At 48.8% G+C, this 25,459-nt stretch overlaps 1 protein-coding gene across 1 annotated transcript; it reads right to left on the bottom strand.

Moving 5' to 3' along the window:
- Positions 1-1,289: 1,289 nt before the first annotated feature.
- Positions 1,290-25,459, bottom strand: LOC119387485 (RNA polymerase-associated protein CTR9 homolog; the record flags this gene model as incomplete). Its single annotated transcript, XM_037654883.2, is given in 9 exon segments — positions 1,290-1,985; positions 2,325-2,474; positions 3,891-4,082; positions 5,191-5,336; positions 7,247-7,514; positions 10,689-10,760; positions 12,088-12,350; positions 23,228-23,376; positions 25,427-25,459. Coding segments are annotated over 9 exon segments (1,874 nt in total), but the record flags the coding sequence as incomplete, so codon positions are not given.

The raw sequence follows: 25,459 nt of genomic DNA, 5'->3' as shown, positions 1-25,459 counted from the left end.
TCCATCGGGTTCGATCGTGATCGCAAGTGCCTCGCGTGACAGAGGCATTACAGAACTAAAGAAGCTACCCAGTTCCCGTTCCAATCTCAGTTACTTCTAAGCAATTAACCGACATCGAGTGAAACTGCGCATATTTTGATTATTCCAGATGACAAGGCCACTCAGCCCCAAGAAATTCAGGAAAGGGAATCGTTATTTGTATATTATATCAAAAAGTTGCTAAGATCAAGTCTAAGTCACTAGTGAAAGTTTGACCCCACCAACAAATGTGGGGTCAAAACTTTGGGTTAAGTGCATGTTAAGGAACCCCGAATGGCAAAAGTTAACCCAGAGGACCCTATTATACAGGCCTCAATATTTGGTCATATCATCGGCACTTAGAACACCAAGAATTTTAATTTCTTAGAAGTGTAAATGGTGCGGGAATTCTAAAGCCTAAATATTCTTATGTGCAGGTTATTATCACCACGTTTTGTTTGCACTTCTTGTAATAATGTATAACTTGCAAAAGATGGTTTAAAGGGACACTAAAGAGAAACAATGAATAGGTTTAGATTGATAAAGTGTGCTCAGAGAACTCTTGTGTAGTTTATTTCACCACCATAGGTTTATTATTTGAGGAGAAAACCAAGTTCAAAGTTTCATTTTTAAATTTCGCGCCGACCTTTGTAATTCGTGACGTAAAAGATTTCAAAGAGCATTTAACGTATTTTGGTGCCACTGGCTCGACGAAATTTCCACAAACTCGTTATGTTAAGTCTCTGGCCCCCTCAGAGGACAATGTACTTCGATTTAACCGATTAGAAACTACGTAGGCCCAAGCAGGCGCCGTCAGAAATATGTGACGTCACGGCAAATGGTGCGGGAATTCCAAGGTGGCGTCGCCACCTGTATTTTCTTTTTGCGCGTTTTCTCGCTTATTAAGCGTCTTCTCGCAGAAAGCGTGGAGTTTTTGGTATCGTGGAAGACTACTTTACTAATGCGAGAAAAATCGTTTTGCTCTTTAGTGTCCCTTTAACAAAACTTGAAATTCGGCGAGATGGTGCATAGCTGATGGCAAATCTTGTGCGCAAAAACAAGACAGTTCACCAGAACAAGAGAGACACAGGACGGGCGCTCGTCCTGTGTCTCTCTCGTTCTGGTGAATTGTCTTGTATTTGCACACAAAATTTCCCATCAACTTGCGAATGTTTTGCCATAAAAAAACGAGTTCCTGTTACATATCGTGAAAAAAGAAACAACTTCACACAAATAAGGCAAATCCAATGGACAATATTTATTGTCTTTCAAGACTGCTGACGATGTGACAAATATGACTTCCAGGCATGAAAAGAAAATGAAACAAGGGCCAGGCACTGGCCAGTCTTTACTCTTGACGGACTGTTCACTCACTTTCTGAGCCAGACTGAGCGGGGGACCCAGGCGGACTGCCCTGCTTTGATCCAGCAGGACTTCCAGATCGTGAACGTGAACCAGACCGAGATCGGGAAGCTGATTTTGAACGTGACCTGGAACGCGATCTTGAAGGCGACCTTGAACCAGACTTTGACCTGGACCGTGATCTTGATCCAGACTTTGACCTTGACCGCGAGCGTGACGGTGACTTGGATGCTGAGCGAGCCGGGGACCCCGATTTTGACCTCGATCCCGATCTCGATGGCGAACCTGACTTTGATCTCGAGCCCGATCGAGATCTAGATCCGGAGCGTGACCTAGATGCAGACTTGGACCGCGAGCGGGACCTAGAAGCTGACCTAGACTTTGACCGAGACTTCGACCTGGAACCTGATTTGGACCGTGAGCCAGATTTAGATCTGGAACGAGACTTTGAACGGGAACCAGATCGAGAGTTGGCAGGAGATCCGGACTTGGACCTCGAACGAGACCGAGACTTTGATCTCGAAGCAGATCGTGACTTGTTAGACCCAGAGCGGGAGCCAGATGCTGACCTTGACCTTGAGCGCCTCGGACTGCTCGCTGCAGACCTAAAAGGGCACAGAAACATATGCTGATAACTACATATGTTAATAGCCATGAGCACTTTTTCATATACACCGTTTTACGTATCATTCATGCAATGGCCGGCTTACCAATGTGGCCAGCCATGCAACAATAGTATCGAGAACCAAATAAAGTAGCTGGAAGAAGTGTGTCATGTATGTGTGCATGTTTCCGCCTATGTTCTGCACGTGGTGACTCGTTTAAACAAGCCCACTTGTCAACTCGCACTGTGCACCGTAGTTTTCTCGAAAAAGCCTCCAAAGCGACTCAGCTCTGGTAACATTTCTTCTGTTTAATTCAAAAATTAAGCCACGTTATCTTACCCTTTGTTTGAAGGCTCCTCCTTTTCGTTCTCCGAGTCTGACGAGACAATCCGGTGCTTCTTCCCTTTGCCAACGTCGGAGTCTCCAGCCTCGCTGCCCGATGAGATGCGCTTGCGCTTCTTGCTTTTGGAGCCACCATCCTCACTATCACTGCACGAGAGAAGGCAGCGCTGTCGTCATGTGCAAGCTTGAACTTAAATAGACGCTAAATAAAATGGATAGGCCTACTCTCAAAAAGCCTTCTCTGAAAACTCTACAGTGTAACCTCGATTATACAACCTTGAGAGGACCATGCAGAAGTGTCGTGTAAAAGAAAAAACTAAGAATATACACTGAAAAAAATGAGTGCAGACTGCCTGAATAAGGCCACGGCATGCACCTGCAGTGTTCCCAGGAAGGTAGATTAAATTATTAAAGCAAAGCTGTACATAGCTAGAATGTGGGAAAATATGGCAGCCCATGAGCCTGTGAACGTACAGGAACTCCTCCGGCACAATCCACCTTTGCAGAGGAGGTAGAAGTGAGGGGAGAGAGAATTTTGCAAATAAGTGGTGTAGTAATGAAGTTAATGGGGCTAAAACAATCATCTCGGCTGGTTTAGGTTTCTCACTCAGCCTCTCCACCCTACTCTGCCGCGCAGAAGAGCAGAAGGGAAGCCCATTGTCGTGACTGTGCCCACAACGGCAACATAACACAATGCCAGCGATTACGTCATCGGCACACAACCAATGACCAAGCAAGGCTCCTTCCACGTGTTGCTCAAGTCACTTACTCGCAGGCGGTGTGGTGAGGAGGCGTGGTGTGAGGCACTGACAAGGTAAACAAATGCACGACGCACGCGACAACTGCACTGCCAAAACCACATTACCGGAGGCTGGAAGTGCAATTTCGTAGTTTGGAGAACCAATCAATGAGGCCAGCTTTGTAACGTAGCATATGGGAAACAGTACATGATTTAGTGGGCAAGGAGGACTTGTCAGGTACAGGAGAGGGGCGCAGGAATTGTTTTTTGAAATGGAGTGTCTGCGCTCTAATCACGACACAGCACTGTGATAAATGAAATATGTGATCACCACAGCTTTCTGTATGAATGAGTGAACTCATTTGGGAGGAGTAAAAAAAAAATTGCAGACCATTTTGTGGCTTTTTAATGCAACAATATACCACGATGCTAACTCTTGTTGATAAATTAAAACTCTAGAGAGCTTTAGGTGAGGGTAACTCTTTCAGGGCAACTGCACGCCTAAATAGATTCAGAAGCACAATAAACGTGGCAAGATACTATATGTTGCGTTTTACACGTCTAAACACATACAAAGATATAGTGATCATACAAAGGCATTTTCTGCAAACTGGGCCAGATGCAGGTCTTTCACTACCGTCCCGCAAAAGTCACGCTAAGGCAGAAGGTGACCAGAAAATTTTGCATTTTGCAGGAGTTCCTGTTACGCAGGATTGCAATTTCCTACAAAGAGATATGAAGGAAAAGGCATAAAGGAAACAGATACTTAAGAAATAGCATAGGGCAGTACTATGTGTGTACTGTTGTGCAGGATAAATCCTCACCTAGACTTGCCACCTTTGTCAGAGTCTGAATCCTCGCTGGAGGAGATGGTCTCCTTGGAGACGATGCGAAGCCGCTGCTTTGCAGACATGCCCGAGTCTTTGAGCGCAGCTGCGGAGGATTTCTTGCTGGCCTTGCCTCCCTTGCGGCCACGGCTCTTCTCTTTGTCCCCACCATCTCTGCGGCTCATGCGCCTGCGTGAGCCAATGTTTGTACGGTTACCATCGACCAGTATTGCTACCAAAAACTTAACGCTTCTAAATTGCGATATGCTAATGCATTACTTGGGTTCTTTATATTTTGCACCACGGTCTGTCCACGAAAAATAACGGAAAGAGATCCAATGGCCTGTCCCCAGAGTGTCCTGTAAATGGGAGCCCCAGGTTTACACAAGTGTTGCTGCTTAAGGCTTGTTCACACTGTAATTTTGCACAGAGTATACATTCTGCAGAGGATGCAGTTTATTACCATGTTTGTGGGGACAGCTTGCCTGTTTTGCCAAAATTAAATCCGTAATGGGCATCTGTCACAACACCAACAGAAATACTATGGTGCTTCCACTACGACAGAATATAGTGGTGCCAAAGATTACCGCAATGGCAAAACATGACATTCAAAACACATTTTTTTTGGCTTAGTCACATAAGACGCACACTTTGCATTCATTGTGGATGAAATAGGCCAAGTAATAACCGCAAACCTGTCATCAAACTAAAGCCATCACATAAATGCACAAAAGTGCAGCTTTCAGCACTGTCTGAAATACTGAAATACTAAATCCATACTGAAATACTAAATCCATTCACTAGGAAATCGGTATGTACTTCAGACAGCCGTTGGCCAGGTTTTTGTTCTCATGGCCCGATCACATTGGACAACATCAGAAAATGGAGAAGTATGTACAGTCACAACATTTCGGAAACAAAATGCTGGAATAAAGTAAGTGGAGGTACAAAATACAAATTAAGCACTACACTTCAAAATGTCTACAACACGCGATGTGGACAGCTTTAAACAACAATACAGCAGGGTACTGTACTTCAAGTCTAACCTATTAAAACTTATTTACCTTTTGCGAATGGCACTTTCACATCTATGAAATTTGCAGATAGTAATTGCACCAATCACTACAAAGTATCAGAGTTAAACGGTAGCAATAGCTGCCCTGTTTCGTACTATGACTCTTCGTATTAGGGTATGGCACCCATCATTGACACCATAGTGCTTCTTTTGCTCATTCTGTGGAACAAAGGGTCTAGCAGATGCTTGAGAGCAGAAAGGAGTGGGCAAAGAAAGACTCACTCCTTCTTCTTCTTCTTGCGAGGCTTGTCCTCCCCGTCAGAACCAGATTGCTGCTTCTTGCGCTTCTTCTTCTCCTTGACCTCACCATTCTCAACCTCGCCTCCATCGTCGCTGCTGTCGCTGACATAGTCCTGCGTCTTGCGTCCCTGAAAGATGGCCGCCCCAGCAGAACGTCACTAGGCAACGTGCAACCTTACATACGTCATTCTGGCCAAAGTAGAATGTATTGGTAGATGTTGCTCTTGTCGACACCACTCACCACACCACCGTAAAATAAACTTGACATCTTTAGATGCCACGATGAACCAATCCAGAAGAGAAGGTAAAAATGTAGCTGAACCATTATTCACAGCTGGACCAGAACCAAGCCTTTTTATTTATCTATTTATTTCCCCCCTTCCTCCATCTTGGGGTTGTACTGTGCTTACCGGAGGAACCGTTCCAACTAAGTTCGACAAACAGTCCAGTTAAGCCATGTGGGCCCTCTACTTATACAATTTTTTGTAATGTCCTGTTGCCTCAATCTGTTCGATGCTACCGCCTTCATTTTTCAAGAGGCTCATTTTATTTCGTGCTGACCACAAGGTTGTGGGCACGATTCGTGGTGACCACGAAGACTGTATATTCCATAGGTGGCAAAATGCAAAACCTTCTTGTGCTTAGACATGCGTGCTCAATACAGAAAAAAAACTGGCACGGATAACCAAAAAGGCCCTCGTTTATTGCAGTGCCCTTCTTAGCGCGTAGTGCTTCATGGTAACACCCTGTCAATTATCGCGTTATCTAAAGGTTGCAGGTTCGGTCCTTACCTGTGGCAGACAGACAGACAGACAACGAACTTTATTGGATCCTGAGGAGTTACGACCCCCTAACGGGAGGCCGTTGTAACTGCTGGCCGCGCCCACGTGGCAAGTTGATTTTTCATACACTTTAATTCCTTTCAATTTATGTCATACTTACTATACTACAGTTAATGTTTCTAACAAAGAAACGAGCCCTCGATCAATCCACGCTCTTTCATCCTGTCAATTGTAGTACTAGTTTACATAGTAACTAGGGGTTTGCGAATATTCGAAATTTCGAATATTTTTCGAATAGTGTTTGCTATTCGATTCGATTCGCACTGGAATTTTACTATTCAAATTATTCGAACTTCCCAAAAACAAATACAGTCAACGTCCTATTGAAAGTGGCCCCTTCAAATTTTCAATATGCTTCACCTCATTACACTCTCGTATTGTGGCAAAGCTGCCTTTCAAGCTCCGTTACGGTCGAACTTAGCCAAGACAGGCAACGTCCGATTGGAAGTGGTCCCTAGATTTTCAATATGCATCCCCTCATCGCACCCCGGTATTGCGGCAAAGATGCCTTTCAAGCTCTGCGTCGGTCACAAATGTACTAACTCAAGAAAACGCTGGTTCCAACATGGAGATGAAAGATGTGGCAGAGGTGGGGGCTCAATTAATGCTGTTTCAGAAATGAAATTTGGGCAGGAAGTACGAAAAATCGGAAACCGAAGCTTTTTAGCATCCAAACTTTCCGATGTTCTATATATCGACGTCTACGAGGCAGATTTTAAACTCAAGAGTTGAAGGGAGCACACCCTTGTCCGCCACATCAGTTGGGCTTCCACAGACGTTGAAAGAGGAGGAGAGGCTGAGGAAATGGCATCTTTGCCTATCACGTGTAAAGTGTTGTCGGCAACATTTTGGCTGCATCAAATCATGTACATAAATAGAATTCTGCCTCTACATTGCCTCATTCTTGATAAGAAAACTATGAAACACCACACCACCAGTGCTTCATCAACCTAGCGAAAAGAAACACTTTCATGTTGCTATCTCATAAGAATATGCTTAGGAATCCTCTCTAACATTTTTTTCTGTAATTTCGCTTCGAAGTATTCGAAAAATATTCGAGAAATATTCGAGAAATATTCGAAAAATATTCGATTCGATTCGCACTCGCACTTCAATATTCGAATTCGCTTCGCACCCAAAATTTTGCTATTCGCACAGCTCTAATAGTAACACTTACTTGTAAGAAGTAGGCTTACCTTTGACTTCTTGGATGGCTTGTCGTCACCCGTGTCGACAAACTGCATCTTGCTCTTGCTTTTCTCGACAAATTCCTGGCGCTTCATGATCATGGCCCTCTCCTGCTCCAGCTTTTGCTCCTCGAGCAGCCTCTGTTCCTCAGATATCTTGCGGCGAAGCGCCTCGCGTTCCTCTTCCTGCTTACGACGGATCTCCCGCTCTTCTTCGTCCATGCGGCGTGCCCGGGCCACGTGGTACTGCGCCTGACTCAGCAAGTCCTGGCATTGCCTGCATTCATGCGTAAACAAGGCATGTAGAGGAAAATTTGACACAATGCCTAAATTAAACTTGCGCAAGCATACTCCACTGAGGAGGAACTAAGCCAATGAGCAAAATCATCATTTTTTTTCTCTTTTCAGGGAGGTGAAAAGGTAACATTGGCGCTGAGAAACAGACTTTTGTCGGTCACGGCCGCGGCTCAATGGTTACGCCACTCGTCTACCGACCTTAAAGATGCAGGTTCCATCCCAGCTGCGGCGGCCGCATTTTGATGGAGGCAAAACGCTAGAGGCCTGAGCACTGTGTGATGTTGGCGCACATTAACACTTTCGTGACCGCAGAAAAATGGCTTGTTTTTGGCTAGTCCAGGAAATATTTTTTGCCTGCCACAGAAAAATATTGATCCTAAAGTGTAGGGTATCAAATGATAGAAGAAGAATTGGTCTTTCCAACAGTATTAATTCCAAACAATGGATGTATTTCTAATATAATATAAAAATTATCAAGCTAGGAAAAATGCATCAAAAAGAAAAAAAGATTCATAAAAACATCAATGCTACTCTGCAAAGGGCAAACATTAAAAAAAATCGAAATATGCATTTTGAACACAATGCCCTCGTAGAATAATAGTAGAAATGTAAGCTCTGTAAGTACAAAGATTACTTACATAAATACAAGAATATAGGCACTAGTGCCTATCATGCCACCGCGCGATGCACTTTCTCGACGCGGTGAAACAAAGGCTGGCTGCACATGTTTCGGAAAAAAACAATTTTTTTTTCTGTTCAACTTTCCTAGCATAGTTTTCAGTTCTGGTATTTTTCAATTTTCCTGCGTATTCGTTGAAATGAACAGTGTAGCCTGTTCCAAATCTGCAAAAATCCATAATTGTACGCTCATTTGACCTCTTTCTCCCTCATATACTGCCGAATACCATACCGACCTTCATATTTCACCATTTTCTCATCCACTTTAAGGTTCCGACTTGGTTTAGAAATAGTGTAGAAGAATCGTTGATGTGTTGCAATAAAGAAGACACGTGGTGAAGTTTCTCGTGGCTTGCGACGGTCGTCTTCTTCAGATCAGAGACACTCAAGAAGCCTTGAACCTTTTCTGTGGCATCACTGATGGTGCACAAAGGCCTGAAATGTGTGTCATCGACACCAACACCAATGCAAATGCGGGATTACCATGTGTACATGGTAATCCATGTACACATGGAGTGCGACAAACTTTCTCATCTTCTCTTGAGTAACCTCCCTCCATAGATATGTCCCTCTCACTGTACGTTAGCTTTTCGAAAGTATGCATCCACGCATACTTATCTGTGTGGTTGCATATCTCTCTGACGACTTCTGCGGTGAAAAACAACACGAAGACGCCGCCGCGCAGCACACCGGAGCGTTGGGTCAAAGTCCCTTTCGCGCCGTCTTCGCGGAGAGAACTGCGCTCTTTCTGCAGCCGGCGCCAAATGCTCCCGCCCGAATGAAGTTAACACCTTGCGGATAAGAGCTGTTATCTTTAGAACGCACCGGATACGTTTACATCGACGCACGGCATCGATAAAACGACCCGAGGAGAAGACGAAACTTACCGGCGGATGTTCCAGGGAGGTTTGACGCACTTTCGCCGTCCGTACTGAAGCCTGGCGAATCGAAGTCGTCTTCCGTGTCTGTGCTGCTACCATCATCCAAAGATTCCCGCTCAGATTAATCAGAATCCGTCGAAATTCGTCGTTTTTGTGGAGCACCCGCGAGCGACATCGACGCGAAGTTTGAAACAACGAGCGCTCACCTACCCGACTGCGAACCAGCTTTAAAAATCTCTCTGCGGCGGAAAAAAGAAGCTCGCAAGCAAAAGTGATAAAAAACATGTTATTTTACCCTTTGTATTGCGTTAGCTATCCGGAACCGCTCAGAGAGTGCCAAAATTTGAACTTGAAGTCATCGATAACATACTATCGATGGGAATAGGTGCGGTCACAAAAGTGTTAATGATCCCCAGGTGGTCGAAATTACTTGGAGCCCTCCATTATGCCACCTCTCATAGCCAGAGTAGTTTAGGTATGTTAAACCCCATACACTAACCAACAAGTCTGATGTGCACAGCTGCTTCAGCTGACCTTCTTGCCTTTCTGGTAAGTGATGAAAAGCAAATACCGTATTTTCTCGCAAATAACCTGCAAAAGAAACTGGAAAATGTGCTCAAAATGTGGGAGTGGGGGTGCGAGTTATATGCGAGAAACTATAGTATGTATTCATCAAAAGGCTGGTTTGAACACAGGCCGTTTCTGTGTTTTGTTGAGGAAAAGGAATGGCTCACATTCTGTCTCAAATATTTCGAGTTTGAGGAAAGCAAATACAAAACAGTTCCAGATCCCAGCAAAGAGCTGCTGTCTGACCAGAAAGCCAGGCATACAGCACGTGTTTATCGGCACAGAGCTGCATGTAACTAAACAGAACGCAGCACAGCTGATACTGACATTTATAAGGGGTCACCTATGTATGGCCTGTCATGTAAAGTTGTCAGTGAAATCCGTATTCATCTGGCCTGAACTATAGTCGGGTACAACTTTAGAAGACAGGAAAGGCCCCGCCCAGATGACCGAATCGCAGCAGCCAATTGCCTCTGCGACTAAAGAAATAGTCCCGCTGCATGTTAAGCATGATCTCCGTCAGCGGGGTCATCGGCCATCCGGCTCATGACGTCACCTGAAGTGCGCGCCTACTGGTGGAGGCTCGTGTGCATCTGGCTTTGAGGGGAAAATGCCGCTGCCTTCTAAAGTTGTACCCGACTATAATGATCTGATACATAAATGGTCATATGTAAACCAGGACCTCACCACATTCAATAGCACCTGTTTGCACATGTGCATCTGTCTTCTAACGCAGCACCCCCAAATGCGAGGAGATTTAGAACGCTTTTGTACAACAAGACATGTAATCTGTTACGATGATGTGAAACACACAGGGGTGCCTTGGGACACACTCTGCTATTGTGATGCACACATGGATGTTAATGGCTGCACGTGTCCCAAGGCACCCCTTTACTATTCACCACCTCTTCCTGCAGCTTTATACCCGTGGCTGCATCATATTTAAGAAAATATAGTACACCTAAAAATGCGCTTCCTCATGGTCACCCACAACCTTGCTCATAACGCTGATTGGCGAGTGTTCTCACCTGGACTCGGCAGCGGCTTGGGCAAGGTCGTACTTCATTCGATCACCGTGGACACTGAGATACTGGAAGTACCTGGACAAAGGTGGACGAAGCAAATGTTCCAGTTTAAAAAATTCCAGTAGAAATGAGTAAAGATAAATGTGAAAATCAGTAACTGCTTCATGGCCAATCCATTGCTTCTCTCATTGCGCAGAGGATACAGCTTAGTGCTCAGCCTCCCCATCTCTTTCTCTCTTCTGCTCTTATATGACTGGCATCATCACCTCTGCCAACCAATCATGGAACTCTCTCCGCTCCTTCATGCCCACTTTCCACTCTTTACTCTCCTCCTTCTAACTCTTATTACCCTCTAGTGCAGTGGTTCTCAAATGGGATTCCGCAGACCCCCCTGAGTTCCGCAAAACACCCATTTAAATAAAAGCCACATGCTGCATGCTGTGTCATGACCCCACCTTTCTTTCTCTCACTGCAAGGGGTCCCTCATCTATTCCACCAGTCCACAAGGGTCCCCAAAAATCCATGGCTGAGAAACACTGCTCTAGCGTGTTAGACAGGGGCGTAGCCAGAAATTTTTTTCGGGGGGGGTTCAAGCATACTTTATGTATGTTCGTGCGTGCGTTTGTATGTGTGCGTGCCTATATACGCAAGCAAAACTGAAAAATTTCGGGGGGGGTTTGAACCCCCCCCAACCCCCCCCTTGGCTACGCCCCTGGTGTTAGAATTCTGCCCGCTGAGCACAAAAAATGCAGGAATGTAACCGAAGAATGTAATCACACTAAAATGTCATTGAATGAAAGGGGAATTAATCGAGGGCCCTACTTTTTGCTAGACACAACCCTAAGAAGCCAGCACGTAATAAAGCCGGGTAAATCATAGGGGGTGTTATATGTATTCTTTTTTTTAAGTTCACTACCTATGAGATAGACGAAAATGAAAGTCGACAAAAAAATATGCCATTGGTGGGGACTCCCCCACAACCTATGCGTTGTACAGACAAGTCTATTGTTAAAGAGAACACTTGCATGCAGGGCATGCATGGATTTCGCTCTCGTGGAAACGTAGTGGGGCTTAAACTTTCATAAGACTACTGGTGGTTGGTAGCTCTGACTCGTTTTGACACACTAGTGCTGTCCACAAACAATGTTTTCGTATTGACTTGCAGTTATGGGGCCAGCAATATGAAAGGCACTCATTCGAGTGCTCCCTATAACAGTGAACTGTACTGTACATGCAATGCACTGCCAATTTTGTTATGGCAGCAGTCATAGCCCAACCACTGTCAAAGGTATTTCTATATGTCTAACCCTGGGAGTGTGAGCCAGCACCACTCGTGGGCATAGCAGCAAATGCGGAACATTCCTTTCCTGGGATACAAGCTGCATTTATAGCTTGTGTGTACCTGTGCGCTAGGCCAAGTTCGTGGACAGCCGAGAGCACTGTGGCCAGGGAGGACTTGTCGTCACGCAGGCACTGGGCGGCCAGCTTCTGCAGCACCAGGGCAATGTTGTACAGCAGAAGGGTGTCCTGGGGTGCCACTCGGCGTGCCCTGAGCAGGACACGCTTGCACTCGCGCAGTCGGTTGCAGCGGAACAACGCCCTGGCCAGGTACACCAGGATGTCCACGTGGTGGTGACGATAGAACTTGCGCAGGCAGTTCTCGTACTGAAAGCCGAGGCAAAGGAAAAGAAAAATTTCAGACAGTTACATGCCGCGAAAAAAATCGCACAGCGAAGCTGTAAGCGTGCCAATGTATGTGACTGGCTAGCGAGATCACATGCATCATCATCATCATTTAGCATCATTATCTTTATTCACACACCCTTCTGGTCACGTGACCTGCCTGACAACTGCTGCTGCTACTACTACCACTACTAATACTACTACTACTACTACTACTACTACTACTACTACTATGACGTCAACAACGGCACAGGGTAGACTAAGACAGCTTTGCCATAAAAGAGTCAAGTTTCTCTCACACAAGGAATCTCATTAAGGCTGCAATGGTCAATTATCTGCAATTGCAGTTCACTGAAGGGCCAATTGCAATTCCTATAAAAATTAATTAGAGTGAACCTCGCAATATTATAAAAAATTATTGTACTACAATCGGAGTACCTAAGTAGAAAATTTTCTCATCAATATCAGTGTACTACAGTCGAACCTTGTTAATATGTACCCACTTTAGGCGTACTAACGGTTAAAACGTAGTTGCGACGAATCCCCGACCGAGTCTCATAGAGTCTAATGCATTCGCTGACCGCTTAAGCCGTAGTGCTTCACCCTACGCCTATCGGTTAGTGCGTACCCTGCGTACCGCGATAACGTTTTGTGCCATAAAATTTTACTGCGCCGCTGAACTTTCCGACGCCACAATGTGCCGCCAAAGGATTTCCGTCTTTTCGAGAAGTGCGTAGATCGGTCGATCACTGATTCCGACTTCCGCACGATTTCGGCGACGTCTTTGCGGGTAAGCATCGGGAAAGAATGACGGTGAGGCGGCGGCCACCGACGAACGCGCCAGCATGACTTATCGCCGACAACCTTATCACAATAAGTACTATCTTCAGGTATCTGCTCGGGCACACGTGTGGCGCAGCACTGCTTTAAGCCTACTGCACACTTTTAATAGGCGACAACCTGAACGCGCTGGGCCGCCGATCTCTGCCGCCTCATTGTGCGGGGCCGTGTTCAAGCGCGCGCCGCTTTGTAGAAACGAAAGCAGCTCGCTGTTGCGGAGTTGAGCGTTGCTAGTTGTGGGCGACGAGAAACCTCTTTGCATAGACGCTATCACGCCAAACGCACGCGTACGGTTCAGCAAGCATAGCGCTGTTGTAACCATACTGCACGCTTTTATTGGGCGACCACCCAAACGCGCTTCCGTCTGCTGCCAGGACCGCTGGAGCGTTGCGGAGTGCGCGTCGCTTGCAGGAAGTTTGTCATCGCCGCGTTCACCGAACAAGCTCATCTGCGCTCATCGCCGCATCTGTGCACGGTCTGGAGCGAAGTGGGTACGAAGAACACTCCCACGACAAATGCGCGCGTGCGGTACAGCAAGCGGCCCGGCGGCCCGGCAGTGACGGCGTGAGCCGAGAAGGCGACACGCTGCACGCAACTAGCTAGGAGACGATCGGCTCCACGCAGCCGTACAGCGTTTCACTGGAACTGTGTCAGTTTTCATTTAGTAGCAGATCGCCGTACAGATGTACACACATATAATCGCGGAAAGCCGACACTGTCCGTTCTGTCGCTACGTCGGTCACTGCATATACCGGACCCTGTAATAATTTCGAAATGCTCCTTGGCGTCGCCACCGCGCGCTATCGGCACTATCGGGCGGTCGTGCGAGAGTACCAGAATCTTTTCTCCAGTTTGGCAAAAAGAAAGAAAAGGCTTTGCAGTGGGTACTTTAGGCAATATTTGCTGTGACACTGTATTTATTTCTTTGCTGGCGGCGATGGCGTACGCGAGGAGATGCAAATTTTTACTTGGTGGTTAATGCGTACTACCGTTTAGTGCCTAGTTATGCGGCGTTCCCGGTAGGTACGCATTAACGAGGTTCCACTGTATAGCAAATACGTGCTTATAACAAAGGTACTTTGACAATGGACGTGCGCTCACGACAACCGGGTTCCACTGTACCTTCTTTACTTTCACAAATTTTAAGAAGCGGCAGATTGAGACGGCACCACACCGCATAAAAAGTCAATTCTACCAACTAAGATTCAAAATGACTAACAGATACACAGCCTCCCTCCCTAAAGATATCTCTCTGCCATTCAAGCCCAAAACTTTACAGGAGGAAGGTTTCCAGTGAACTACAACAAAACAAAATGGAGAGAGATCTTAGAGAAAGACATCAAGTCATAACGGTATTGTACATAGTCCAAGCTCTCTAAATATTTGCAGAATAAGAAGTGTCATGGCATGATGAGACTACCTTTTAAGAATAAGTTACCAGATAAACTACATGCTGTTTATGGCCTGAAGAACTTCCCTAAAGCAGATTGGCTGAAGATATTAACACGAAAGTGTTTTATGCCGGGGTCCACCACGGCTCCACTGACGCATTTCCGTCACGGATATGACGTTGTAAAATATAAAGATTAACATATGGCAAAGAAAAAACTAGGAAGGAAAAGTTCCGTCATCTGGAATCGAACTCGCGACCTCTCGATCCCCAGCGCGCAGCGCGAAACGACTCCACCACAAACGGCACGTTGTTCGTCATGCTAACGGCGTGCTATTTATATACACCATTTGCCAGTGGCGGTACTCAAAGATCAGGGTACATCAGCGTGTTTTCGTTATCACTTGCGAGATGGCATGAAGGGCTCGAAGAGCGCGCTTTAAATGTCGTCGCCCCCCGCGTTGAGATGAGCTTGCCTCTCCACAGGGATCTTGTACGTCTTGCGCTCTAACCGCAAGTTTGCGTTCAAGTTACAGAGAGCACGAAGGTCATTTCGCTCAGTGGAGCGGCCGCTCTTGCGAAAGGAGCGCGCTGCTCACAAACAAATACGTTACAACTGTGACAGTTCCCGCTCATCCTGCGTAGTATACTTGTGCGTTCGTTTCGTGCGTCCTCCTTTGTATTTGACCAGCGCGCTTTAACTGTCGAGCCGTGACAGTTGTTAGTTCGCGCTCATCCTGTGTATGTTCGTTGTGTGCGTCCTTTCTGCTTGAGCAACGCGTTGGAAGTTTCAAGCTGCTTGCCGTTCTTCGCGTGACATTACAACTTGTTGATATAGCAGTCATTCCTTCGCCCTCTAGGACGAAACAATGCACAACAAACGCTCAACCACGTCTGTGAAGACACCTTTTACTTTCGTATTACAGTCGAACCCGTTTATAACGAACTCGAAAGTGTCGCGAAAAGTGGTCGTTATATTGTCACGTGGTCGTGACGTCGACGAAGACAGCAGTCGGCGTTTGCAGGATGAAACTGTTTATTTGGCCGAACTTGTGGCCGGAAAATGAGAACTAGAACTACAGCAATACACGCTGTACAATGATAGCGGCGAACAGGGCGTCGTCCGTCGATCAACTGACAAGCGGTCAAGTGCGTCGGTTTTTATACAGGTGCTATGGAACTTTCCAGCGATATCGCTGGTGGCGGCGTTATCTCTCGATAAAGCTGGAACATTCGCGTGCGGCGCGAAATCTTAACAAAATGATCTACTACAATCGAGAAGTCTCTCGAACACTGCTTCGCGGGCAGCGTCGAGCGTTGATAATCGTCCTTGCTGGTCAAACCCAAAAACATCAAAATAGGACAAGAAGTGGGCGTGGCATTGCCCCCCTCTGAAAAAAGCATCGTCCCGATGCTTGCGAAAGAACAAAGAAGAGAAAAAAAACACAAGTGCATACATAAATAAATTACAATAACAAAGGTAAAAGTAGAGTCCCCAGATTCGCTAACGTGCAAAAAACGGCTTAAGACGCACGACATGGACGACTTCAGGTCGTGCGCGGCGTCGCTGGGAGTTCGTAATGCCGTCCGGGATGACCTCGTAGTCAAGAGCGCCGAGACGTCAAGAACCTTGTAGGGTCCGAAGTATCGCCGAAGGAGTTTTTCGCTAAGGCCACGTCGGCGTATCGGCGTCCAGACCCAGACGCGGTCGCCGGGCTGGTATTCCACGAAGCGTCGTCGCAGATTGTAGCGACGGCTATCGGTGTGCTGCTGGGTCTTGATGCGCAGGCGGGCGAGCTGTCGAGCTTCCTCGGCACGTTGTAAGTAAGCGGCGGCGTCGAGGTTTTCTTCGTCGGTGACAATCGGTAGCATGGCGTCCAGTGTCGTCGCCGGGCTCCTTCCGTAAACCAACTTGTACGGCGTCATCTGCGTCGTTTCTTGGACGGCCGTGTTGTAAGCGAAGGTCACGTACGGAAGGACGGCGTCCCACGTCTTGTGCTCAACGTCGACGTACATGGCCAGCATGTCGGCGATGGTCTTATTTAGACGCTCGGTGAGGCCATTGGTCTGCGGGTGGTAGGCGGTGGTGCGGCGGTGGCTCGTCTCGCTGTATTTTAAGATCGCCTGAGTTAGGTCCGCAGTAAAGGCGGTACCTCTGTCTGTGATGAGGACCTCTGGGGCGCCATGACGCAAGATGATGTTCTCCACGAAGAACTTGGCTACCTCGGCGGCACTGCCTTTGGGCAAGGCCTTTGTCTCGGCGTAGCGGGTGAGGTAGTCAGTTGCTACGACGATCCACTTGTTGCCGGAAGTCGACGTCGGGAACGGCCCCAGTAGGTCCATCCCGATTTGCTGGAACGGCCGGTGAGGTGGTTCGATTGGCTGCAGAAGTCCCGCTGGCCTAGTCGGCGGTGTCTTCCGTCGCTGGCAATCTCGGCAAGTCTTAACGTAGTGGGCGACGTCGGCAGGAAGGCGTGGCCAGTAGTATTTTTCCTCTATCCTCGCGAGCGTGCGGGAAAAGCCGAGGTGGCCAGCCGTCGGGTCGTCATGCAGGGCCTGCAGAACCTCTGGTCGCAGTGCCGAAGGTACAACGATGAGGTAGTCGGCCCGGGCTGGAGAGAAGTTCTTCTTTACGAGGACGTCGTTTTTCAAGAGAAATGACGCCAATCCCCTCCTGAATACTTTTGGAACAACGGCGGTCCTGCCCTTGAGGTATTCCACAAGGCCCCTGAGTTCCGGGTCGGCTTGCTGTCGTTCAGCGAAGTCGTCGGCACTTATGGTTCCCAAGAAGCAGTCATCATCGTGGTCGTCCTGCGGCGGTGCGTAGACGGGGGCACGAGACAAGCAGTCGGCGTCGGAGTGTTTTCTTCCGGACTTGTAAACGACGGTAATGTCGAATTCTTGGAGTCTTAGGCTCCACCGTGCGAGGCGACCTGAAGGGTCCTTCAAGTTGGCTAGCCAACACAAGGCGTGGTGGTCGCTCACAACTTTGAAGGGCCGGCCGTAGATGTAGGGGCGAAACTTCGATGTAGCCCAGATGATGGCCAGACACTCCTTTTCTGTTGTGGAATAGTTGATTTCTGCCTTTGATAGCGACCGGCTAGCATAACTGATGACCCTTTCCAATCCGTCGGTCTTCTGCACAAGGACGGCGCCGAGTCCTACGCTGCTTGCGTCGGTGTGGATTTCCGTATCGGCGTGCTCGTCGAAATGCGCAAGTATCGGAGGCGTCTGCAGGCGTCGTTTCAATTCTTGAAATACCTGAACTTGCGACGTTTCCCACCTGAATTCGACGTCGGCCTTCGTGAGTTGCGTCAGTGGCTCGGCGATCCGTGAAAATTCCTTGACGAAACGTCTGTAATAGGCGCACAAGCCGAGAAAACGGCGTACGGCCTTCTTGTCGGTGGGCGTCGGGAAGTCAGCGATGGCAGCTGTTTTCCGCGGGTCCGGGCGAACACCATCCTTGCTGATCACATGACCCAAGAACAAGAGCTCCTCGTACGCGAAGCTGCACTTTTCAGGCTTCAAAGTGAGTCCGGAGGTCTTGATTGCTTTAAGTACAGCTTCAAGGCGCAGAAGGTGTTCGTCGAAGTTTGAGGAAAACACTACGACGTCGTCCAAGTACACGAGGCACGTCTGCCACTTCAAGCCGGCCAGTACTGTATCCATAACCCGTTGAAAAGTCGCAGGTGCCGAGCAAAGACCAAAAGGCATGACCTTGAACTCAAACAGGCCGTCTGGCGTTATAAAGGCAGTCTTTTCTCGGTCTCTCTCGTCGACTTCTATTTGCCAGTAACCGGTCTTGAGGTCCATCGACGAAAAGTACTTTGCGTTGTGTAATCGATCCAGGGTGTCGTCTATCCGGGGAAGGGGATACACGTCCTTCTTCGTGACTTTGTTCAGGCGACGATAATCGACGCAAAAACGAAGAGTCCCATCCTTCTTCTTCACTAGCACCACGGGGGATGCCCACGGACTCTTCGACGGCTGGATGATGTCGTCGCATAGCATTTCGTCGACCTGTTTCTTCACGGCCTCCCGTTCCCGCGTCGAAACCCGGTAGGGACTCTGACGGAGTGGTCGAGCATTTTCTTCTGTTATAATGCGGTGCTTAGCAAGGGGCGTTTGTCGGACCCGCGATGACGACGAGAGACAGTCCTTGTATTGCAGGAGCAGGGTTTTGAGCTTATCTTGCTTGACCTTCGGAAGGCTCGGGTTGACGTCAAAATCCCGTTCGGGACCTCTATTCGTCGAAGCAGGTTCGACAGCATCGAAGAGGGCGAAAGCATCGCTGGCGGCTACACATTCGTCGATGTAGGCAACCGTCGTACCCATGTTGAGGTGCCTATATTCGTGGCTGAAGTTTGTCAGCAGTACCTTTGCTTTACCGTCATGCAGCTCGGCGATACCTCTTGCGACGCAAATTTGACGATTCAGGAGTAGTTGCTGATCGCCGTCGATTACGCATTCAAGGTTCGCAGGTTTTTCGGTGCCGACGGAAATAATGACGCTGGAGCGTGGCGGAACGGTCACCTGCTCTTCTATCACATTCAGTGCATGGTTCCCTGGCGTCGTGTGGGGCGGGAGCGCTTTGTCTGAGGTTAGTGTTATCGACTCAGACCTCAGGTCGATAACGGCGCCGTGGTCACTTAGGAAGTCCATTCCGAGTATCACATCCCTGGAGCAGTTTTGTAGGATTACAAAGCTCGCAGGATAAGTGCGGTTATTGATGGTGACTCTCGCCGTGCAGACACCAATCGGCGTTATCAGGTGGCCTCCAGCTGTCCGGATTTCTGGTCCACTCCAAGCGGTCTTTACTTTCTTCAGCTTGGTGGCGAATGGCCCATTGACGACGGAATAGTCGGCTCCGGTGTCGACGAGAGCTGTGACGCTGTGGCCGTCGATAAGAACATCGAGGTCGCTTGTTCGTCGTCTTGCGTTGCGGTTAGGTCGTGGCGTCGGATCACGGCTTCGTCGATTTGTCCCGCTGTTTCGACGTTGCGTCGTCAGGTTTTCTTCGGGCCGCGAAGTTTCGTCGTGAGGGCTCCGTCCGGTTTGCGTCGTGTTCTGAAGGTCTCGTCGCGTTGTCGTCGGCGGCGGCCGCGGAGGATCTTCGGCAGTTCGTCGTACAGCAACCGCACCTCCATCGGTTGCTGCCCTTAGTTTCCCGGATACGGGCTAGGCGACCGGCCCCGGTTTGGGCCAGTGTACTGCCGGCGGTGCGGTGACATGTAGCGGCCGGGCGACGGCGAGCGGGAAGGTCGTCGTTCTTCCCACTGTGTTCCGGTGAGGTAGTCGTCGATGTCGCGAGGCCGTTCGCCTGGCTGCGGGCGCGGCGCGTTGACGGCGAATCCGCGTAGCCCCATCTGTCGATACTGGCATCGGCGGTATGTGTGGCCGGCTTCCCCGCAGTGATAGCAGAGCGGTCGGTTGTCAGGGGCACGCCAAACGTCGGTCTTTCGGGGGGCGCAGCGTTGTCCTGTCGGCGGGCGGTATGGCGTCGGTGGTGGTGGCGGCGGTGCCTGGCGGCGGAACTGCTGCGGCGGCGCGGCGTCTTGACGTGGGCGAGGAGGGGGGGCGTTGCGTCGGGCTGCAGCAGCATAGCTCATGGCTTCCGGCTGAGCCTGCGGTGCTTCGGGAATTCCAAGCGATTGCCGGACTTCCTCGCGGACAACGTCGGCGATTGAATCCACTTGATGCTGCGGCGAAGGTAACAGTTTGCGCAGCTCCTCCCGCACAATCGCTCTGATGGTGTCACGCAGGTCATCAGACTGCACCGCCTGAACCTCCCCGTAGGTCGTCGTAGGAATGCGGCGGTTGTACTGCCTAGTGCGGATTTCTAGTGCCTTTTCGATTGTGGTGGCCTCCAAAAGGAATTCCGAGACCGTCTTCGGCGGGTTGCGCACAAGTCCGGCGAAGAGTTCTTCCTTCACTCCCCGCATCAGGAAGCGAACTTTCTTTTCTTCGGACATGGCTGGATCGGCATGGCGGAATAGGCGAGTCATTTCTTCGGTGTACAGTCCGACGTTCTCATTGGGGAGCTGTACACGGGTCTCGAGAAGGGTTTCAGCCCTTTCTTTCCGGATGACGCTCGTGAAGGTGTGGAGAAATCCGGTGCGGAAGAGGTCCCATGATGTTAGCGTGGACTCTCGATTCTCGAACCAGGTCCTTGCGCCATCTTCAAGGGCGAAGTAGACATGGCGTAGCTTCTCGTCGCAGTCCCAGTTGTTGAACGTGGAGACCACGTCGTATGCCTCCAGCCAGCTTTCTGGATCCTCGCATGGTGATCCGCGGAATGTCGGCGGCTCCCTCGGTTGATGCATGACGACCGTTGTAGGTGGCAGGGGGTCTGTCATCGTCTCGGCGGTAGATGTGACGGTCTTCGGCTGCCTGGCGTTTTCGGGAAGGAGCCCGTACTCTGGTTGTAGTCCCTTCTGCCGGCGGCTGGTTCGAGGATCCGGGTTGACCTTAGAGTCGTCTTCTTCGTGGCTTGGGCTTGGGTCAGCGCTCCGCGGTGGCGTCCGGATCATGAAGCAGCACCTCCACCAGATGTCACGTGGTCGTGACGTCGACAAAGACAGCAGTCAGCGTTTGCAGGATGAAACTGTTTATTTGGCCGAACTTGTGGCCGGAAAATGAGAACTAGAACTACAGCAATACACGCTGTACAATGATAGCGGCGAACAGGGCGTCGTCCGTCGATCAACTGACAAGCGGTCAAGTGCGTCGGTTTTTATACAGGTGCTATGGAACTTTCCAGCGAAATCGCTGGTGGCGGCGTTATCTCTCGATAAAGCTGGAACATTCGCGTGCGGCGCGAAATCTTAACAAAACAATCTACTACAATCGAGAAGTCTCTCGAACACTGCTTCGCGGGCAGCGTCGAGCGTTGATAATCGTCCTTGCTGGTCAAACCCAAAAACATCAAAATAGGACAAGAAGTGGGCGTGGCAATATCAGTAGTTCGTTGTATATGGACTCGCCCTTAAAAACGTGCGCTTAGCGGCCAAGCCGTTTTTTTTTTTTTTGTGCACTTTTGTTAAAGTGCTAACAACCCCTTCGGTGACAAGCTAAGCCTTTTCGCGTCATGAAGCGACGCCCGCTGCGTGCTCACGAGTGAATTAACCACCTTTGCAATGAGCCGACACCGTTTCACCGAAGCGCGGTACCGCGACGTGGAGCCGATCATCCCTGGCTAGTTGCGTGCAGCGCGTCGCCTACTCGGGTCGCGGAGTCACTGCCGGGCCGCTTGCTGTATGCCGTATGCGCGCGTTTGTACTTTCTTCGTGCTTGCTTCACTCCGGACCGTGCACGGGTGCGGCGACTAGCCTCTTCGTTCAACGTGGCGAAAACAAGTATTTTCCAAGCAACGCGCACTCTACGTCTCCGCGATGCTCTCGCGGCCCTGCACGATGCGCGGCGCACTTGAGTTGTCACCTAGTCAAACACGCAGTATACGCTCGCTGTCAGTGCATCGACGTTTCTCGGTGCCCGCGCCGCTCAACAAAAGCGAGCTAATTTCGTTTCTACAAAGCGACGCGCACTTTAAAGCGGTCTCGCACGACGCGGCGGCGGCGAACTTGCGAACGGCAGCATGGCTAAGCATGGCGCGCTCGTACCGCCGTCAATCCGCAGTGTACGGCAGATATCTACAGATGACTGTGATAAGGTTGTCGGCTATAAGGCATAATGGCACGTTCATCGACGGCCGCCACCTCGCCTTCGCTCTTTTCTGATCCTTATCCACGAAGGCATCGCCGCAATCGCGCGGAAATCGTTATCACCGATCGACCGGTCTCTGCCGTTACCGGAAAGACGGACGACTTTTCGCGGCACATTGTGGCGTCGACGAGTTTAGGGACGCAGTGAACCTTTTTGCGATGGAAAGTTATCGCGGTTATCACTTCAATTGCATTTATGCCTTCTTGCGTTCCAAGGCATTGTTTGGTTCATCGCAGGCGGTCGTAGCTGCAGAGAACGGCGTCAGGAAAGGTTACTGTGCGAAAGCTGACCGCAAGGCTTCATGATGCCTACTATTTTTTTCCCCACTGCCATTCTACCACTAAAGAAACGCCTGAAAAGTGAGCGACCTCGCTCGCAGCGTCCGAAATCTGCGTGCGGTGCTAGCCGATCTGGGTATCTTAATCGCAAGTAAACTGGAGCGGGGCACGCGCGAGCGCGCGCCCCTGTCACGCTTTAGAAGGCATATTTTAACTTTTTTTCGCTTCGTATGCACCATATTTTTACCGCGACCGTGTCTGAAGTGTTCGTTGTAAAAGTAGGAGGCTTTGAAAAATGTTCGCTATATCTGGACGCAGCTTCAATGGTTAGCATAGGAAAATCGTAAGTGCACCCAAATATGGTCGTTATAACCGATAGATCGTTATATGTGGGATCGTTATAAGTGGGTTCGACTGTATACCGATTCCTATGACAGAGGGATCAACCATGTTTTTTTAAGCTGCTTCTGTGTTTTTACCCACATTTATTACACTCCGGGTGCTTCATAACTCAAGCTGATAGTACCTCAGGTTTAGACGTCACTTCGACTAATACCCGTGCCCCAAGGGATTGACAACACAGAATGGAATGAAAAGAGGAAACTGTCAATGCGAGAGTGCACACATACCATCTGGATCGCAGCAACATACTGCTTCTGCTCAACGTAAATGTGAGCAATGTTGAGCCACACATCGCAAAAGTCTGCAGTGGCCTCGCGCACTTGCGCAAAGATGTCCCGTGACTCAGAGATGTAGCCCTTGTGGGCGAGCACAGCACCTGTCAAATAACGAGAAAAATGTTCTTGAAATAAAAATCGGGCATTGAAAGATGACTGTGAAAGCCAAACGACAGCTTCCTGCTAGACCAGACGCGATATGCCGCAGGGGATACTTATTGGCATGGCCCTACAATCGAGACTGCCTCCCATTCCACGACTCCATAATACCATTCGAAGAGCGCGCCTCATGCACTAGTATCAGTGTCAACCCGCAAAGTTACCGCTTTGATTAAAGTGATGAAAAGTCATAGAACAAAGAATATTGCTGATGCTGCACTACCTTCCCCTGAACCATAGGTGTGAGCACGGGGGGGAGGGGGGGCAGCCACCCCTCCCATTCATCTGAGGGGGGCACCAAGTCTGCCCCATGCCTTCACTTTTCGGACCAGTCTTGTCACTGTTTATTTGGAAGGGTTGTGGCCATGCAAGTTTTGAACAATAATGGAGGCCAAAGGTCACTGTTGCATTCTAAGAACAGTTTACTTACCACCTTTAACACCTTTAACACTTTCCTGTCCGCGCCTATACCCATCGACAACCCACTATCGATGGTTTTTAACTTAAAATTTTGCCGCGTTAGAAGCGCTTACAGACAGCTAACATTGTTCGTCGTATAAAACAGGCACTATTTTTCTAGTTTTACTATGTCATTTACTTTTTCTGCCCCAAAGAGAGCTTTGAAATGCCTTTTAAGTCGAGAGGGCCGAACGCTCGTAGCTTCAAACATGGCGTCGACATCGCGCGCACCTGCCTCTCGGACACGGCAAATTCCGACGAGTCTGATTTATAATTCTTTTATGATGGCAGCAGCGAATACTTGGAAGATGATTTTGACTCATCGGACAGCAGCACGAACAGCTAAAGTGTGTCAAACAGCTGCAGAACATCAACAGGTATACGCGGGTAGCATTCGTTTTGATCTCCGAACCAAGTGGTCGCGGCCATGCTCCGTTCTAAAGATATCTGGCGTGTTCTAAAGGTCACAGCTGTTCTTAGCAGGGTGTCAACACCGTTCGGGCGGGACCGCTTGCCGGCGGCTGCTCAACGAGTGGAATTTAGCGCGAGAAGTCGACCCGCAGTGTACTTCGCCATTGCATCTCAGTAGTGCCGCGCGGCATTTCATCTGACCTGTCAATTCGTTCATGCCCTTCTTTCCCTAAGAAATAATCGCCGAGATATGAGACAACTAATGAATATGCATGGAGGTATACCCTTGAGCCAGAAATAGAGCAGAAAATGAATGCTTTCTTCAAGACATGCTGCGAAAACCTGCGCTTCACCGCATCACGTAACTGCATTGCGCTGTGGCACTATAGCCACTTGGGCTAACGTTTTCTTTTATATCAAAATACCGGCTGCAGATAGAATGCTTCTATTTCCAGGGATATTGGAAATGACACTTTTGGTCAAGACGTATATATTGAAATTTCTTTATCTTTACTTGGTGCAAAGCAGCATTGATTTATTTACAGAGTATTCTCGATTTTCTTTAAAAATTTCCTATTAGTATTTTTTTTCGCAGATTCTTTTAGTGAAGTTTGCTTTAAATTTAATGCCGTTAGAAAGCGCATTCTTTGTTCTACAGATTAGTACCATATATTGTAGCATCAATAATTTTTTGTGGCAGTAGAAAAATTGTTTACAAGAGTACCCAAACATGGCCTATTTTCCCGCGGACAGGAAAGTGTTAACCCTGTAAAACTGTGGACCAAAAGCAGGCTGTTGTGACCAACACATAATCGCTTCACTGCAAAGCTTGTTTCCTTTTGGACTCAACTGGAGGGGGAGGGGGGGCGCTGTGGTGAGACTTCGCACCCCCTAATCCAGATCTCTGCACAGGCCTATGCCCTGAACATCTGCCTTGTTTTCACCTTTCATTACACTGTCTCCAGGATCACCCTGGACTAGTCCACTATACGGTTATCCCCACACACAAAGTAAGGGGCCAAAAAAAGCCACAGGCAAGCCAAAGAAAGCAACTGTTCGTCCATGTCAAGAGAAGTTTGCTACTATGCTATTGGCCGGGACAAGAGAGGGGCAAGAACCCACCCACGCCATTGGCGGCCCAGATGTTGCGCGGGT

This window comes from Rhipicephalus sanguineus, chromosome 3, assembly GCF_013339695.2.
Source record: "Rhipicephalus sanguineus isolate Rsan-2018 chromosome 3, BIME_Rsan_1.4, whole genome shotgun sequence".
NCBI lineage: Eukaryota > Metazoa > Arthropoda > Arachnida > Ixodida > Ixodidae > Rhipicephalus > Rhipicephalus sanguineus.
The sequence above is the reverse complement of the archived record's forward strand: the minus strand, read 5'-3'. Positions and strand labels throughout refer to the sequence as shown.